The following is a 17,489-nucleotide window of genomic DNA, read 5'->3' as shown; positions in this document are numbered from 1 at the left end:
GTAGACACTGACCAAGAGCCTTTATTAAGAGGACACTGGTTGACATTGACACATTGACCAAGAGCCTAGACATTGACCAAGAGCATGTAGATATTCAACGGACATTGGTAGACATTGGTAGACACTGACCAAGAGCCTTTATTAAGAGGACACTGGTTGACATTGACACATTGACCAAGAGCCTAGACATTGACCAAGAACCTGTAGATATTCAACGGACATGGGCAGACACTGACCAAGAGCCTATATTAAGAGGACATTGGTTGACATTGACCAGGAGCCTATATTCAACGGTCATTGGTAGACACTGACCAAGAGCCTATATTAAGAGGACACTGGTTGACATTGCCCAAGAGCCCATATTTAACGGTCATTGGTAGACATTGACCAAGAGCCTATAGATATTCAACGGACATTGGTAGACACTGACCAAGAGCCTATATTAAGAGGACACTGGTTGACATTGCCCAAGAGCCCATATTCAACGGTCATTGGTAGACATTGACCAAGAGCCGATATTAAGAGGAAACTGGTTGGCATTGACAAAGAGCCTATATTCAACGGTCATTGGTAGACACTGACCAAGAACCTGTAGATATTCAACGGAATGGTTGACATTGACCAGGAGCCTATATTCAACGGAAATTGGTAGACACTGACCAAGAGCCTATATTAAGAGGACACTGGTTGACATTGACCAAGAGCCCATATTAAACGGACATTGGTAGACACTGACCAAGAGCCTGTAGATATTCAACGGACATTTGTAGACATTGACCAAGAGCCTATATGAAGAGGACACTGGTTGACATTGCCCAAGAGCCCATATTCAACGGTCATTGGTAGACATTGACCAAGAGCCTATAGATATTCAACGGACATTGGTAGACACTGACCAAGAGCCTATATTAAGAGGACACTGGTTGACATTGCCCAAGAGCCCATATTCAACGGTCATTGGTAGACATTGACCAAGAGCCCATAGATATTCAACGGACATTGGTAGACACTGACCAAGAGCCTATATTAAGAGGACACTGGTTGACATTGCCCAAGAGCCCATATTCAACGGTCATTGGTAGACATTGACCAAGAGCCTATAGATATTCAACGGACAATGGTAGACACTGACCAAGAGCCTATATTAAGAGGACACTGGTTGACATTGCCCAAGAGCCCATATTCAACGGTCATTGGTAGACATTGACCAAGAGCCTATAGATATTCAACGGACATTGGTAGACACTGACCAAGAGCCTATATTAAGAGGACACAGGTTGACATTGACCAAGAGCCTATATTCAACGGACATTGGTAGACATTGACCAAGAGCCTATAGATATTCAACGGACATTGGTAGACACTGACCAAGAGCCTATATATATTCAACGGACATTGGTAGACACTGACCAAGAGCCTATAGATATTCAACGGACATTGGTAGACACTGACCAAGAGCCTATAGATATTCAACGGACATTGGTAGACATTGACCAAGAATGTGACCGTACGTTCCGGGGCCGTGTGCCCAGAGTGCGGAATCGAGTTCCGCCCCGACCGTGTCTTCTTTACAAGCATACAGTTTTATACATAATGTTGTGGATAAAATATGCAAATAATGATATACCATTTCATTTGCATAAACATGCATTAGTTGACTTTAACTTGATTGACAGTTCTGTTCATTTAACATCTAACGAAGCAAAGACAGGACATGCATTATAGGTGGCATGTCGCTTTAGGCGTCAATTAGCAATCAATCCTGAATGTAGGACACCGTCACGAAGGACAGATCAATCTCATTAAAATCATATCTTAGTTCTCGATACCCCTAAACAAAGACCTGAGGACATCCCATTACGGGTCACGTCAGAATGACCTTTCATCTAACGAATCAGAGCGTCGCTTACCAGATCGGGAAGGTGACAGTCGGAATGTTTTCTAATCATGCAACCTCAACATTTTAACAGGGGGTATTCCAAACGACAGTTACCCTGCAGTTATAACTGATACCATAAATCTATTAGCCATTCCAGAATGTTCTTTTGTTCAGTTTTTAAATTTTGAATCGAGAATTTGTCAAAATGTTTTGAAGCATAGTCGCCATTTTGAAACTAGTGCCATAAAGCACCAGAAAGCTGCCTTTTGATTGGCTAATGTCGACTTCTTGTCAGTCATCCCTCTGGTCGGTCAACGTTCGCAAAAGGTGACCCGTCATTGGATGTCCTCAGATCTTTGTTTAGAGTAAGTAAGATCTGATTTTAATGAGATTTAGGACAGACAGGTCCACCTTTGACCCTTAACCCTACAATATTAGTTTTTTGTGCAATGTCAGTGCGCCAACTGTACAAGACAGGAATGTTTTCCTTTGATGATTTTAATGTTACCTTATATTTCTCAACATATAAACATCAAAGAAGCTGTATGACAATATCATTATATCATCTCAGTTTCCCTGAATACATCTTCATCAATGAGATATTCCCATCTCTCAAAGTCTACTTATTCCCCAGGAGCAGTACCTGTTTATCCACCAGGTGGTGCTGGAGGCGCTACACAGCGACATGACACAAATGACGCCCGCCATGTTTAACAGACGGTTCAGCACCGAGAACCTTGCTTCGGCATCAGAGGAAGCCATCTTGAAAAGAGAATGGGAGGTAAGGCATGGCCTTTGAAAAACACTGCCCTTCGCCGACATTGACAATATGTTCTACAGGGAGGGATTATGATTTACTTCTCTTCACTACAAGCCACTATCGGCACATTAACGAATTCAACATTTCGACTTCTTAGCTTCCAACAACCGTTTTCGATTAAATATTGTTTCTAACAACCCGTGAAGATCCGGGTTAGAATAGATCTTCAGCAACCCATGCCTACTGAAAATTTACTATGCTTACGTGCCTCCCTCAAGGTAAGAATTTTTTAAATCCACATCAAAAGTCTGTTAAGGGGAGGGGTGTGGGTAGAATATATTAGCAGTATTATATGGGACCCGTGAAGATCCGATTTAGAATAGGTCTTCAGCACCCCAGGCTTGTCGTAAGAGGCGACTAACGGGATCGGGTGGTCAGGCTCGCTGACTTGGTTGATGTATGCCATCGTATCCCGATTGCGTGGATCGATGCTCATGACATCAATCACTGGATTGTCTGGTTAGGACTCGATTGTTTACAGACCGCCGTCATCTAACTGGAATATTGCCGAGATCGGCGTTAAACAACAAACAAACACATAGTTTGTGACACTAGATTCATCGTGTGGCCTGCTCGCAGACCAAGGCAGTCAGTGTGTTGATTTAAATTGTTAGCCGATTTTGATGGGGTTTGTATGTCGAGAAGGTACCAGGATAATGTGAGTGAGTGAGTGAGTTGGGTTTAACGCCGCTTTTAACAGTATTCCAGCTATATCACGGCGTGTCAGCTTAATGTGGGAGGAAAGCCCGAAGTGATGCAGGTCTCAGACGTTTACCACTTCGATGAAACCCACGAGCATGGGTATGGTGCTGACAAACCTAGAAACATAATCGGGGCGAACCACCAGGATAATGAAATTTGTGGACGAATAATGATAATTTTTCGTTACGAAGAGAACTTATATACATTCTACTTCATCATGCTTATATTATTTCAGAAACTCCATGAACTGAATGAAGAATTAAGCGCCCCTGCAACCGAGGGGGCTCTTTTGTCAGAAAACACGCGGAAAAACCGAAGCCAGAACATTCTTCCAGGTACCATTTATCCTTCCATAGTATGTGTCAAACAGACATATGATGAAATATGATGAGAAATGTCTTACATAGTTCTATGTTTTACTTACGAGGGCAAACCTATCGGATTTCATAAAAATCATATGTGCCCTAGGGTCATATCACGTCACGTGTATTGTTTCCGTCATAATGACGGCATTGTTGACGTCATTCGAATCTTATTGTGACGTAAGGTCGGAGCGACGATGGGAAACGATGACATGCATCAACCCAGTCAGCGAGAATGACCCCCGACTCCCGTTAGTCGCCTCTTACGACAAGCATAGTCACATTTTACAGTAATCACAGGCTGCTGAAGATCTATTCTAACTCGGATTTTCACGTGTTGTCACAAACAATATGTTATCGAAAACAGATATTGTGAGTCGTACGCTAAATCCGTTAATGTGCCGATAGTGGCTTGTAGTGAAGGGAAGTTTGTGTAATCAGAACCATAGCTTTCATGAACTCTGAACAATTATCTCAGCTAATTGCAATTGCAGCAATTAATGTGATGTCACTTTGTGACAGCTGTCAGTGTTTCGATGAGTTCACTGTTGATAAGTACGTGTTTCAAAAAGTGTTAGTATGATAATTTCAATTTAACATACAATTTCACAATATAAGTGACAGCTACACCATACCCATCACTTCATTTCTACATTTGCAAAGATAGAATTCAAAGGGCATTGATCAATATGTATTATCTCATTCCCAAAGAACTTTCCACTACAAAGTCATGTCACCAGTACTACATCCATAAACCGCCTCCGTGGTCTAGTGGTAGAGCGTCCGCCCGGAGAGCGGAAGGTCCGGGGTTCGATCCCCGGCCGCGTCATACCAAAAGACGTTCAAAGATGGTACTTTAATTGTTGTTACCCTGTCTGGCGCTCGGCATTAAGGGGCTAAAACAAGGACTGGTCGGCTGGGAGTCAGTATACTGTGTCTGAGTGAGGTATTCATGTTAAACTGCGGCATGGTATCTCAGTGAGCTAGCACTATAAATCGGCATCAGTCCGGACTAGTACAAGCAGCCACACAAACACAAACACATACACGTACATGCACGTCGCTATATAAGTGCAATAGTCTTGGACGCGACGTTACACCCCATTTCACCTCACCTCACTACATCCATAAGAAGAATGAAAGTACTTCAGTGTGAAGACGTGGAGAAGACGTGGAGAAGCTTTTCAAGAAGAGAAAGTCACCAGATTATCGCCTAGTCTTCTATGCCACCAATCAGTAATCACAGACACAGCTCGGACAGTTGTGGCTTCAGTTCATCATTGTCCATATCAAGCCCAGACATCCCAAAAGCCTGGGCTCTGTTGGAAGACCAAATGGTGACATAAAAGCATTCTGAGGCTTAGATGACTGACAACAACACCCAGGACTGGACAATTGGGCTCAAATTTGTTCAGCAATAGAAAAAACTGTGGGCATCACGCTGGCATCAACCGAACCCCCTGCAAAGCCATGTTGGGAGACCAACAGAGGACCCGAAAGCTGGCTTAACATCTTCCAGCCTTCCACCTGAATTTCTTGAAAAGGTTCAGTCTGAAGACGTTCTTCTGGCACTTCATCAGTTACCACAACCAGCATTGGTTGTCACCAGTGAGCCACCTTCATCCACCGACGAACCATTACCTCCTGTCACCTGCCAACCATTACCAGGTCGGGATAATGTTGTTGTTCCCATTTCCCATGGTTGATAGGGGTAGAGGGGACCCAAGAATCATACTTGTAGTTATTGTAGATCGGGACGAGCATGACATGTGCAGAAGTACAGTGAAACCTGGGAATCTGAGCACAAAGTATTTGAGGAATCAGTTTGACCTCTGTCCACAGCGACTCTTGAATGACGTTAAACACAGAAAGTCCCATTACACTTCGTCAAGCTCTCAAGGCTACAGCTTCTGGCGGACAAGTGAATTCCACTGTGACTGCACCAAGAGCAAGAAACAGTGTCACCTAAACACGTGCAAGTGTTATAAAGTAAAGGAACTTTGTAATATCAGATGCAGACTCACTTGTCAAAATAGGAAATAGCCATGTTACTCTTTGGCCAGGGATGTCGGCTCCATTACTTTTAAGGAATGGAGAGTTACTCGGATATTCCCATCTCCATAGAATACACCTTCTCTCTACAGCTGCCCCGTGCAATCTACCAGGCAGGATAGTAAATTCGCTATTTACGAACCTATTGGCCTGTTACTCATTAAGTTAATAATTCACTAGACTTTCTTCTCAGTGAAGTTGTGGAGCAACACTAAGAGAGCCAATTGTATCTGTAGTACATCTCATATTATCTATATAGTAGTATTAAATGTATTCCACTTGACATGGATTTGACTTGTCAACTTAATTAAGGTGTGTAGCTTCATTGTAATACACAATTTCAATGGTGACTATACTATTTAATCTTCTGACTTCTAGTCACCCCGATATATGTCAAACTCATCTTTCTGTCAAATTATTAACAGCTTTCAAGGTCAAGGCCACTACTATGAGCACACGAAGAACTAAGGACCCCAAAAACTTTTAAATTAACGGGTGACCTCTTAGACGAGGTGTCCAGTCGTTTAGACTGATTCAGACAGTAGAATGCAAAAAGTAAATTATCAGACATAATGTATTGAACTGCCTTGTATTGCCTTAAACTTAGTATAACATATACTAAAATATAACAACATATGCTTACATTACTTCACTTATGCAGTTTTTAACGTTTTCTATAATAGACTGCATGTTAAAATCTATTTTATTAACTTGCAGTCTATTGAAGGCTTTTTTTATGATTCAATCGCTATATTTTGGATGCATTTAACATGTATTAACTGTTCAAATTATAAATGTGTAATGTGCTGATAGAAACATAGTAAAACACATGGTTTCACTACTGATAATTTTATAAAACATCAATCTGATCAGTAATATTTGTGTCATATCATATCCATGTGTTGAGGTGTTAGGTGTACAAGGGTAGCTGGTTGAGACCATCCCCGCCACTCGCGTTTTTTTATTTCGCTAAATAGAGGTGAGCTCCTGTGCCTCTGATACTCAATTTTACTCCCCATAATATTGTCTTGTTTTCAGTACCTGAGGACGGTGATTACATTATTTCATGTTGGCAAAACTACGAAATATGTTTCTGAAATTCCCCAATCTGTTACCGTTTAACTGTTCTTTCAGCTGATAAATGCCGGCCAATTCTAAGTCTGCCAGTTGCCGAAAGTAACGATTACATCAACGCAGTATTTGTCCCTGTAAGTACGATGCTATTGTTAAAGATTCAGTTGAAATCCTGGAGGGCAAAATGAATCTGTATGATTGAAGTTTGATATGATTAAGATGTCATTTTGTTACCCTACAACGTGACTTGATGTTTCCGTTCTTAAACAAGCGGGACAATGTCTCCCAATACGTCCTATACAAAAGTGTGTCTGTCTCCAAGACTTCAAACACGTCCTAAACCTTCCCAACTATATCGCAATGATCATTGCCTTCTCACTATAGCACTATACCAAAGCCTTCTTACTCTAATCCCATTCTCTGTATCACATACTTCAACGCCCCCTTACTCAAAAACGTATTTCAACGTCTCCTTACTCCAACTCTTATTTCAACGTCTCCTTAGTCCAACACTTGTTTCAGCGTCTCCTTTCTCATATTTTAACGTCTCCTCATACCAACTCGTATTTTAACGTATCCTTACTCCAATTCGTATTCCAACGTCCTCTTACTCCAACACGTATTAAACGTCTCCTTACTCCAACACGTATCAAACGTCCCCTTACTCCAACACGTATTGCAACATCTCTTTACTCCAACTCGTATTTCAACTTCTCCTTACTCCAACTCGTATTTCAAAGTCCTCTTACTCCAACAGGTATCTCAACGTCTCCTCACTCCAACACGTTTTTCAACGTCTCCTTACTCCAACTCGTATTTCAGCGTCTCCCTCCAACTCGTATTTCAACGTCCTCTTAATCCAACACGTATTACACGTCTCCTTACTCCAACTCGTATTTCAGCGTCTCCTTACTCCAACACGTATCTCAACGTCCCCTTACTCCAACACGTTTTTCAACATCTCTTTACTCCAACTCGTATTTCAACGTCCCCTTACTCCAACTCGTATTTCAACGTCTCCTTACACCAACACGTATTAAATGTCTCCTTACTCCAACTCGTATTTTAACGTCCCCCTTACTCCAACACGTATTTAAACGTCCCCTTACACCAATAATCATCTCAACGTCCCCTTATTCCAATATGTTTTTCAACGCCTCTTTACTCCAACACGTATTTCAACGTCCCCTCACTCCAACACGTATTTAAACCTCTTTTTATTCCAACACGTATTTCAACGTCTCCTTACTCCAACACGTATCTCAATGACTGTGTGTAGACGGAGACCCGTCAGAAAAGCCTCCTGGCCACACAGCTGCCTCTGCCCTGGACTGTGGTGGACTTCTGGAGGATGGTGTTGGACCACGATGTGCAGACCATCGTGTCTCTCGTCTCAGAGGAATGTTCATCTCAGGTAATTCAGTTGGAAGCCCGTGGTCGTGTCGGTGCCTGCTGACTGCTTTGGCCTTCACAACTGTGAAGCGAAAGAACATTACGTTCTCGTTTTTATTCTAATTTCTTTTTCGGGAATTCCGAAAAATGTAAATAAGATAACTTAATGAGATATTCTTGATAGTATTTAACTCCTAACTCATGCATGTTAACTCAGGTGTCCAGTTAGTAAGCACACTTCTACTCAATGTTAGTTGAGGCGGTTTTGACAGAATCGGGAGAAGAAGTGACACAGTTCAGTCGTTTTGGCAGAGACACGGGGAGGGGGTATTAATCTGTGTCTCGGTACTATCCCTTTTGGTAACATATCTACTTGTAGCCTTTCTGAACACATAGCATGACTGTTTTTGTATCCACTACCAGGTAGACGCAGCCTTATTTTGGCCTAAAACAGATGAGGTTTTGGAGTGTGGACCATTTCTTGTCACGAAGACGGATTCAAAGGACGAGGCTATAGTGTTGAAAGTCTGGTTAAAGGTACGCAATATATTTTCCTGGGCCTTATCGCTACTGTTGTAATGACGAGGTGGAACAAGACGCAGGGAAACCAATAGTACACACATATACATACAGCCACATTGACACAGCCACAGATACATTGTACATTGTAGATGTTATTCCCGGTGCCTTGGCATGGTACTCTCTTCATCTGCACTGCATGTCGAACAACCCGTTTCACAACTCAATGAAAGAATTGAACTTTATTTTCATATATGTTTTTGGTCCCCCAGAACGCTGATGAGAGCACCAAAAAGGATGTCACCTTGCTGTTTGTGACTGACTGGGCAGAGGGAGTGGACACGCCTACAAATACGTCACAGTTCCTGGGCTTCATCAACGACCTTGACGCCCGGAACACCTCCGACAACATCGCCGTCATGTGCATGTAGGTTAAGTCCGTCACCATCCATTTTATTTTTAACAATCCATCGAAAGTATTTTGAGTTAAATTTGCAAACATACTCTGCAAAAAACACACGCAATAGTAGTAAAATCGTGTTGCCGATATCCATGCAAACTTTTGTGTGGAAAAATGAGGTACTGCAGTAATTTGGTGAACGGACGGAAAAATCGAAGAAACACTACCACGTGAGAGCCTGGCGCCGAAACACACCAACATGACATGCACGTGCAACATCACTTGTTGGTCTATAAAAACGTTGGGTTTTCATTTTTTTCATGCCATCTCAATCTTTAACGTAGCACCAAGCATCGTAACAAGACGTGACGCATGGGAAAACACGTGACCTCACTACTAGAACACAGGACTGATTCAAACGGCTACGTCACTTACGTGAATGAACCACCACGGCGACCTCTACAACTACGGCGATTCCAGCCCAGGATATAAAGCCCGGACAGTGAGAAACCGTTTATGCGTCGAAGGTATTTGCCCTAGACGACCAGTTAGAGGGGCCATTTTGACGGACCTGCAGCGTCGGCGACGTCAGTGGTGTTAAGGTCACAGAGTATGGCCACAACTGCGATGGAGACAAGTTTGGTTTAGTAACGAGTCACGTTTTATGCTTCGCCGTGCGATTGGGGGACGACGTATTTACAGGCGGCACGGGGAACGTTATGCCCGAAACTGCATACAGGAAGTGGACAGATTTGGCGGTGGTAGTGTGATGATGTGGGCAGCAATCTCCTACACTGGTAGAACTGACTTCAAGGTTATTTCACGCCACAACGTTACAAGGATGATATTTTTCGGCTACACGTCCTTTCCATTATGCAAGACAACGCCTGACCTCACAGGGCAAGCCTATTTGTGGAATCACATCCTGGTCCTGCCATGACCTTCAAGGTCTCAAGATTTAAACTCAATTGAACATTTATGGGTGCACAGGTTCAACGACACCGAGCACGTCAGCAACAACCACAGAACCCCGACAGTTGGCACAAGCACTGCAGAGTGTGTGAACATTCCCCAGGCCACAGTTCGGGATTTGATTGCTTCCATGGGACGACGATGCCACTCACTTTTGGACTCTAATGGTTGCCCTACAAGATATTGAGAACAGATTACCTTCACCATGAAAATCTACTGATCAATGTGTGCCATATGGAACATGGGTCAATGAGAATGATGTGTGCAAGTATTGAACAATCGATCACAATCTGTTGATTATTTGATATATACGAAAAACATCGAAAATCACTTTTGCGTTTTAGGTTTTTTTTGCAGAGTATAATATAGTATGCCAAATGAATGTAGTTTGTTGTTAAGGCGTTGTTTGTGTGTGATGCTTCTGTAAGATTATCGGGTGTAGAAGAGAAGACAACACTGGCTATTGTTGTTGCCTCGTGTTCTAGGGATGGTGCCAGTAAGTGTGGACTGGTGTGTGCTGTGCTGAACATCATCCAACGACTGAAACAAGACCAGGAGATTGACGTGTTTCTGACAGTCAGATTGTTGCAGACAGTCAGACCCAGCTTCCTGATTTCCTATGTGAGTACATGATAATCAGAATATTGCAGACAGTCAGACCGAGCTTCCTGACTTCCTATGTACGTACGTGACAATTAGAATCTTTCAGACAGTCAGACCCAGTTTCCTGACTTCCTATGTGAATACGTGACAGTCGGATTGCTACAAACTGACAGACAGCTTCCTTACTTCCTATGTGAGTACGTGACAATCAGATTGCTGCAAACAGACAGACAGCTTCCTTACTTCCTATGTGAGTACGTGACAATCAGATTGCTGCAAACAGACAGACAGCTTCCTTACTTCCTATGTGAGTACGTGACAGTCAGATTGCTGCAAACAGACAGACAGCTTCCTTACTTCCTATGTGAGTACGTGACAGTCAGATTGCTGCAAACAGACAGACAGCTTCCTGACTTCCTATGTGAGTACGTGACAGTCAGATTGCTGCAAACGAAAGACAGCTTCCTGACTTCCTATGTGAGTACGTGACAGTCAGATTGCTGCAAACAGACAGACAGCTTCCTTACTTCCTATGTGAGTACGTGACAGTCAGATTGCTGCAAACAGACAGACAGCTTCCTTACTTTCTATGTGAGTACGTGACAGTCAGATTGCTACAAACAGACAGACAGCTTCCTTACTTCCTATATGAGTACGTGACAGTCAGATTGCTGCAAACAGACAGACAGCTTCCTGACTTCCTATGTGAGTACGTGACAGTCAGATTGCTACAAACTGACAGACAGCTTCCTTACTTCCTATGTGAGTACGTGACAATCAGATTGTTGCAAACAGACAGACAGCTTCCTTACTTCCTATTTGAGTACGTGACAGTCAGATTGCTGCAAACAGACAGACAGCTTCCTTACTTCCTATGTGAGTATGTGACAGTCAGATTGCTGCAAACAGACAGACAGCTTCCTTACTTCCTATGTGAGTACGTGACAGTCAGATTGCTGCAAACAGACAGACAGCTTCCTGACTTCCTATGTGAGTACGTGACAGTCAGATTGCTGCAAACAGACAGACAGCTTCCTTACTTCCTATGTGAGTACGTGACAATCAGATTGCTGCAAACAGACAGACAGCTTCCTTACTTCCTATGTGAGTACGTGACAGTCAGATTGCTGCAAACAGACAGACAGCTTCCTTACTTCCTATATGAGTACGTGACAGTCAGATTGCTGCAAACAGACAGACAGCTTCCTTACTTCCTATATGAGTACGTGACAGTCAGATTGCTGCAAACAGACAGACAGCTTCCTTACTTCCTATGTGAGTACGTGACAGTCAGATTGCTGCAAACAGACAGACAGCTTCCTGACTTCCTATGTGAGTACGTGACAGTCAGATTGCTGCAAACAGACAGACAGCTTCCTGACTTCCTATGTGAGTACGTGACAGTCAGATTGCTGCAAACAGACAGACAGCTTCCTTACTTCCTATGTGAGTATGTGACAATCAGATTGCTGCAAACAGACAGACAGCTTCCTTACTTCCTATGTGAGTACGTGACAGTCAGATTGCTGCAAACAGACAGACAGCTTCCTTACTTCCTATGTGAGTATGTGACAGTCAGATTGCTGCAAACAGAAGGACAGCTTCCTTACTTCCTATGTGAGTACGTGACAGTCAGATTGCTGCAAACAGACAGACAGCTTCCTGACGTCCTATGTGAGTACGTGACAGTCAGATTGCTGCAAACAGACAGACAGCTTCCTTACTTCCTATATGAGTACGTGACAGTCAGATTGCTGCAAACAGACAGACAGCTTCCTTACATCCTATGTGAGTACGTGACAGTCAGATTGCTGCAAACAGACAGACAGCTTCCTTACTTCCTATGTGAGTACGTGACAGTCAGATTGCTGCAAACAGACAGACAGCTTCCTTACTTCCCATGTGAGTACGTGACAGTCAGATTGCTGCAAACAGACAGACAGCTTCCTTACTTCCTATATGAGTACGTGACAGTCAGATTGCTGCAAACAGACAGACAGCTTCCTTACTTCCTATGTGAGTACGTGACAGTCAGATTGCTGCAAACAGACAGACAGCTTCCTTACTTCCTATGTGAGTACGTGACAGTCAGATTGCTGCAAACAGACAGACAGCTTCCTTACTTCCTATGTGAGTACGTGACAGTCAGATTGCTGCAAACAGACAGACAGCTTCCTGACTTCCTATGTGAGTACGTGACAGTCAGATTGCTGCAAACAGACAGACAGCTTCCTTACTTCCTATATGAGTACGTGACAGTCAGATTGCTGCAAACAGACAGACAGCTTCCTGACTTCCTATGTGAGTACGTGACAGTCAGATTGCTGCAAACAGACAGACAGCTTCCTTACTTCCTATGTGAGTACGTGACAGTCAGATTGCTGCAAACAGACAGACAGCTTCCTGACTTCCTATGTGAGTACGTGACAGTCAGATTGCTGCAAACAGACAGACAGCTTCCTTACTTCCTATGTGAGTATGTGACAGTCAGATTGCTGCAAACAGACAGACAGCTTCCTTACTTCCTATGTGAGTACGTGACAGTCAGATTGCTGCAAACAGACAGACAGCTTCCTTACTTCCTATGTGAGTACGTGACAGTCAGATTGCTGCAAACAGACAGACAGCTTCCTTACTTCCTATGTGAGTACGTGACAGTCAGATTGCTGCAAACAGACAGACAGCTTCCTTACTTCCTATGTGAGTACGTGACAGTCAGATTGCTGCAAACAGACAGACAGCTTCCTTACTTCCTATGTGAGTACGTGACAGTCAGATTGCTGCAAACAGACAGACAGCTTCCTTACTTCCTATGTGAGTACGTGACAGTCAGATTGCTGCAAACAGACAGACAGCTTCCTGACTTCCTATGTGAGTACGTGACAGTCAGATTGCTGCAAACAGACAGACAGCTTCCTGACTTCCTATGTGAGTACGTGACAGTCAGATTGCTGCAAACAGACAGACAGCTTCCTTACTTCCTATATGAGTACGTGACAGTCAGATTGCTGCAAACAGACAGACAGCTTCCTGACTTCCTATGTGAGTACGTGACAGTCAGATTGCTGCAAACAGACAGACAGCTTCCTGACTTCCTATGTGAGTACGTGACAGTCAGATTGCTGCAAACAGACAGACAGCTTCCTGACTTCCTATGTGAGTACGTGACAGTCAGATTGCTGCAAACAGACAGACAGCTTCCTTACTTCCTATGTGAGTACGTGACAGTCAGATTGCTGCAAACAGACAGACAGCTTCCTGACTTCCTATGTGAGTACGTGACAGTCAGATTGCTGCAAACAGACAGACAGCTTCCTTACTTCCTATGTGAGTACGTGACAGTCAGATTGCTGCAAACAGACAGACAGCTTCCTTACTTCCTATGTGAGTACGTGACAGTCAGATTGCTGCAAACAGACAGACAGCTTCCTGACTTCCTATGTGAGTACGTGACAGTCAGATTGCTGCAAACAGACAGACAGCTTCCTGACTTCCTATGTGAGTACGTGACAGTCAGATTGCTGCAAACAGACAGACAGCTTCCTTACTTCCTATATGAGTACGTGACAGTCAGATTGCTGCAAACAGACAGACAGCTTCCTGACTTCCTATGTGAGTACGTGACAGTCAGATTGCTGCAAACAGACAGACAGCTTCCTGACTTCCTATGTGAGTACGTGACAGTCAGATTGCTGCAAACAGACAGACAGCTTCCTGACTTCCTATGTGAGTACGTGACAGTCAGATTGCTGCAAACAGACAGACAGCTTCCTTACTTCCTATGTGAGTACGTGACAGTCAGATTGCTGCAAACAGACAGACAGCTTCCTGACTTCCTATGTGAGTACGTGACAGTCAGATTGCTGCAAACAGACAGACAGCTTCCTTACTTCCTATGTGAGTACGTGACAATCAGAATCTTTCAGACAGTCAGACCCAGCTTCCTGACTTCCTATGTGAGTACGTGACAGTCAGTCAGTCATGCAGGGAGAAAAATGTGTAGCTAATATAATATGTACATATCTCTACATGCAGGCACAGTACCAGTTCTGCTACAAGTTGGTAAAAGAATATCAGAAGACTTCCAACACAGTGTATGAGAACTTCCAGGGTTAGAGAGGGACACGTCAGCCTCGATTTCCTCAACGCTGGTCGAGCCACGTCAAGGAATTACCAAAAAATACATACAAATATATATTTTTTAGATGAAACATGTTTCTTGTACACATAGCATTGTCAGGGTTTGGAAGCATAAGAAATCACAAAGGTGGTTCAAAATTTTATCCAATCCGTTGTTCCATGTGTTTGATAGTTTGCTATAGTTTTACCCGTAGTCTTCATGTACTGTGTGTTTTTAATGTTACATGCTCAGGTGGTTCTACACCAACATCCGCGTAAATTATTTGCACCTCGTTCCACGATGTGCGTGCCCATTATAATTACATACAACTGCAATATGTAACGGTTTTCCCTTGCCATTCGCATGAACCTTATTGAAGCCATCTTACTGCATGGTTGCATATATATTTCTTTTGATTTATTTTTTTCTTCTCTTTTCTTATGATTATTATCATTATTATACAGATAAAAATAAATAAATGCAGCAAAGAGGGTTTGGGTGATCCTGGCACAATCAGGCTGGTTAGGCTCATCATCAGCTCAGGGCCCTTGCCCCCTCTACACGCAGCCCAGACAGCGAATGGGACTTCTCCCAGGAAGCGCTGCCTAGTCAAACTCACCGATACATTTTCGGAGAATGTGAAGACTCCCCAACACTGCAGCCTTCTGCATTACCAAATTTGTCAGACGGGTTGTATTCCTGGCAGCAATCCCGGGTACTCTCCCAATGTCAGTCAACAGATTGGGAGGTACCAAACCTAAGGCACCGAGAACAATGGAGAGTCTGACAACTTGGCACTTGGGATGCAAGCGTGACATTTCGAAACGGGGGTTCGCATGTTTTACTGAATCTTGTCAATCACATAAAGGACAGAAAGTTCAATGATATAAATGATTTCATTGGATTTATCAAAAAGCACAAAATCAGGTTTGTTGGCCTGGATAGCTCTCATGGGCCTATTCCAAAGAATTTTGTATATATCATTTTCCATGACGCCCTCCACATATTCTGGTCCCTACCTCTGTGTCAAAACATGTTTCACAAGAGAATCATCAAACAAATAAATGTGTTCAAAAGTGCACAATACAGTCCTATCATGAAGAGCCTCCACGTTAATCAAATCACGCCCTCCTATTATAATTGGTAATCGGTTGCGGGAAGAACGAGGGTTGTGGGATCTATAGTCTGGCATGATTCTTCGAGTAAGAGTGTCAATACCCTGATTTTTTTGTACAGTATACGACTTCTAAACAGTAGTCACATGTATTGCTTAAGTATTGCTATTTTTTTACATTTTCTGATTCGCCATTGTCATCGTTGTTTCGTGTATGTTTCGAAAAGTAGTTACTGAATAACTACTCTCCGAATTCACTTACTAACATATCTGGTACAGTAAAGTACGTTTATAACGAACACGCTTATAACGAACTGACGGATATAACGAACTGATTTTATTGTCCCGACTATTTGCTATAGTTATGCTGTATATATGCTTATAACGATCTACGGTTATAACAAACTGAAGGTAGTGGTCACTTCGAGTTCGTTATAACCGTAGTTTACTGTATTTGTGTTTTATTGACGATTATCATGAAGCCTACACTTGTTTTCTGTTTTAGAACATTAGAAGAACCGCACGCTGAAGTACTTTTTAACGCCTAGAACCGAACGCTGTCGTATTTTTTAACGCCATCGTGTTTCGCGTATGCCGGAAATGAAACTATACAAACATCCCTGAATTCCTTATGCATTTTTCTCATAACAGTCTATGTCAAAATAGAAGTAGTCAAACAAAAAGCGAAATATATTAAGTTGAAAACGAACAAGTGTGCTCTGAAAACCATACTCGTTTGAAGACGTAAACACAGCAAAATGAGTATTATTTTCTACAATATTGCGAGACACTTGCGCCTATCCGTTGCATGCATTACCTGAAATTATTGATAGGACGTACGAGGATATTATACCTGCATAGAATATTTGGTAAATTCAACAGAAATGGTTTATGGTTTCGTCCAACAAAACGCCATGACCGGCACAAAACCACACACAACGACCCATTCTCTAGGTTACTATGGAAAACGTTCTTACAATACCCAATGCGCAAAATATAATCTTGGACAATAGTTAGTAAACCAGCCTTATAGTTGAAAATAATATAACATCATGATAATTCTATATTCTACTTCCCCGTATAATTGCAAAGCTAAAATTAGATACAATGCCGGAAAAGCGCAATTCTCGCGCACCACTTCATAATCTGTCTGCACCAAAAGGAACCCGCATCCAGGGGATTATATAAATGCAAAATGATTCCAGTATTGATATATATTTGATATTAGTTCTGCTTCTTCTTAACGCAAATAAAAAGTGCCTCAAATGTTAAATTGTTTGTTCTACAAATGAAATTATCACATTTAAATAAGTGTATCTTCTGTGCCCTTGACAAAATTTGGACATACCGTATTCGACGTAATAAGCGCCCAGGCTGTCTCAAAATTAGAAATAGGGGGCTCTTATTCAAATATTATTTTTAGTTGAAAGATAAATTTCGTGGTTTATGCTGACAGCCTGAAATGTTTATGTGCGGCAGA

The 17,489-nt window shown here is 42.6% G+C and overlaps 1 protein-coding gene across 5 annotated transcripts in view; it reads left to right on the top strand.

The window, feature by feature from the left end:
• The window catches only part of LOC124116616, a 72,119-nt gene extending 56,702 nt beyond the window's left edge, over positions 1–15,417 (top strand). For all 5 annotated transcript variants that reach the window (XM_048401398.1, XM_048401396.1, XM_048401399.1 and 2 more), the window contains 8 exons: positions 2,514–2,660; positions 3,637–3,736; positions 6,950–7,023; positions 8,169–8,303; positions 8,705–8,818; positions 9,073–9,227; positions 10,658–10,793; positions 14,811–15,417. In XM_048401398.1, coding sequence (XP_048257355.1) covers positions 2,514–2,660; positions 3,637–3,736; positions 6,950–7,023; positions 8,169–8,303; positions 8,705–8,818; positions 9,073–9,227; positions 10,658–10,793; positions 14,811–14,891 — 942 coding nt within the window. In that variant the 3' untranslated portion in view covers positions 14,892–15,417. The remainder of the gene's footprint in view (positions 1–2,513; positions 2,661–3,636; positions 3,737–6,949; positions 7,024–8,168; positions 8,304–8,704; positions 8,819–9,072; positions 9,228–10,657; positions 10,794–14,810) is intronic.
• The last annotated feature ends 2,072 nt before the right edge of the window (positions 15,418–17,489 follow it).

Source organism: Haliotis rufescens, unplaced genomic scaffold (assembly GCF_023055435.1).
Source record: "Haliotis rufescens isolate VD_foot unplaced genomic scaffold, xgHalRufe1.0.p SCAF_22, whole genome shotgun sequence".
Classification (NCBI taxonomy): domain Eukaryota; kingdom Metazoa; phylum Mollusca; class Gastropoda; order Lepetellida; family Haliotidae; genus Haliotis; species Haliotis rufescens.
Note: the sequence above shows the minus strand (reverse complement) of the source record. Positions and strands in the feature narration are given on the sequence as shown.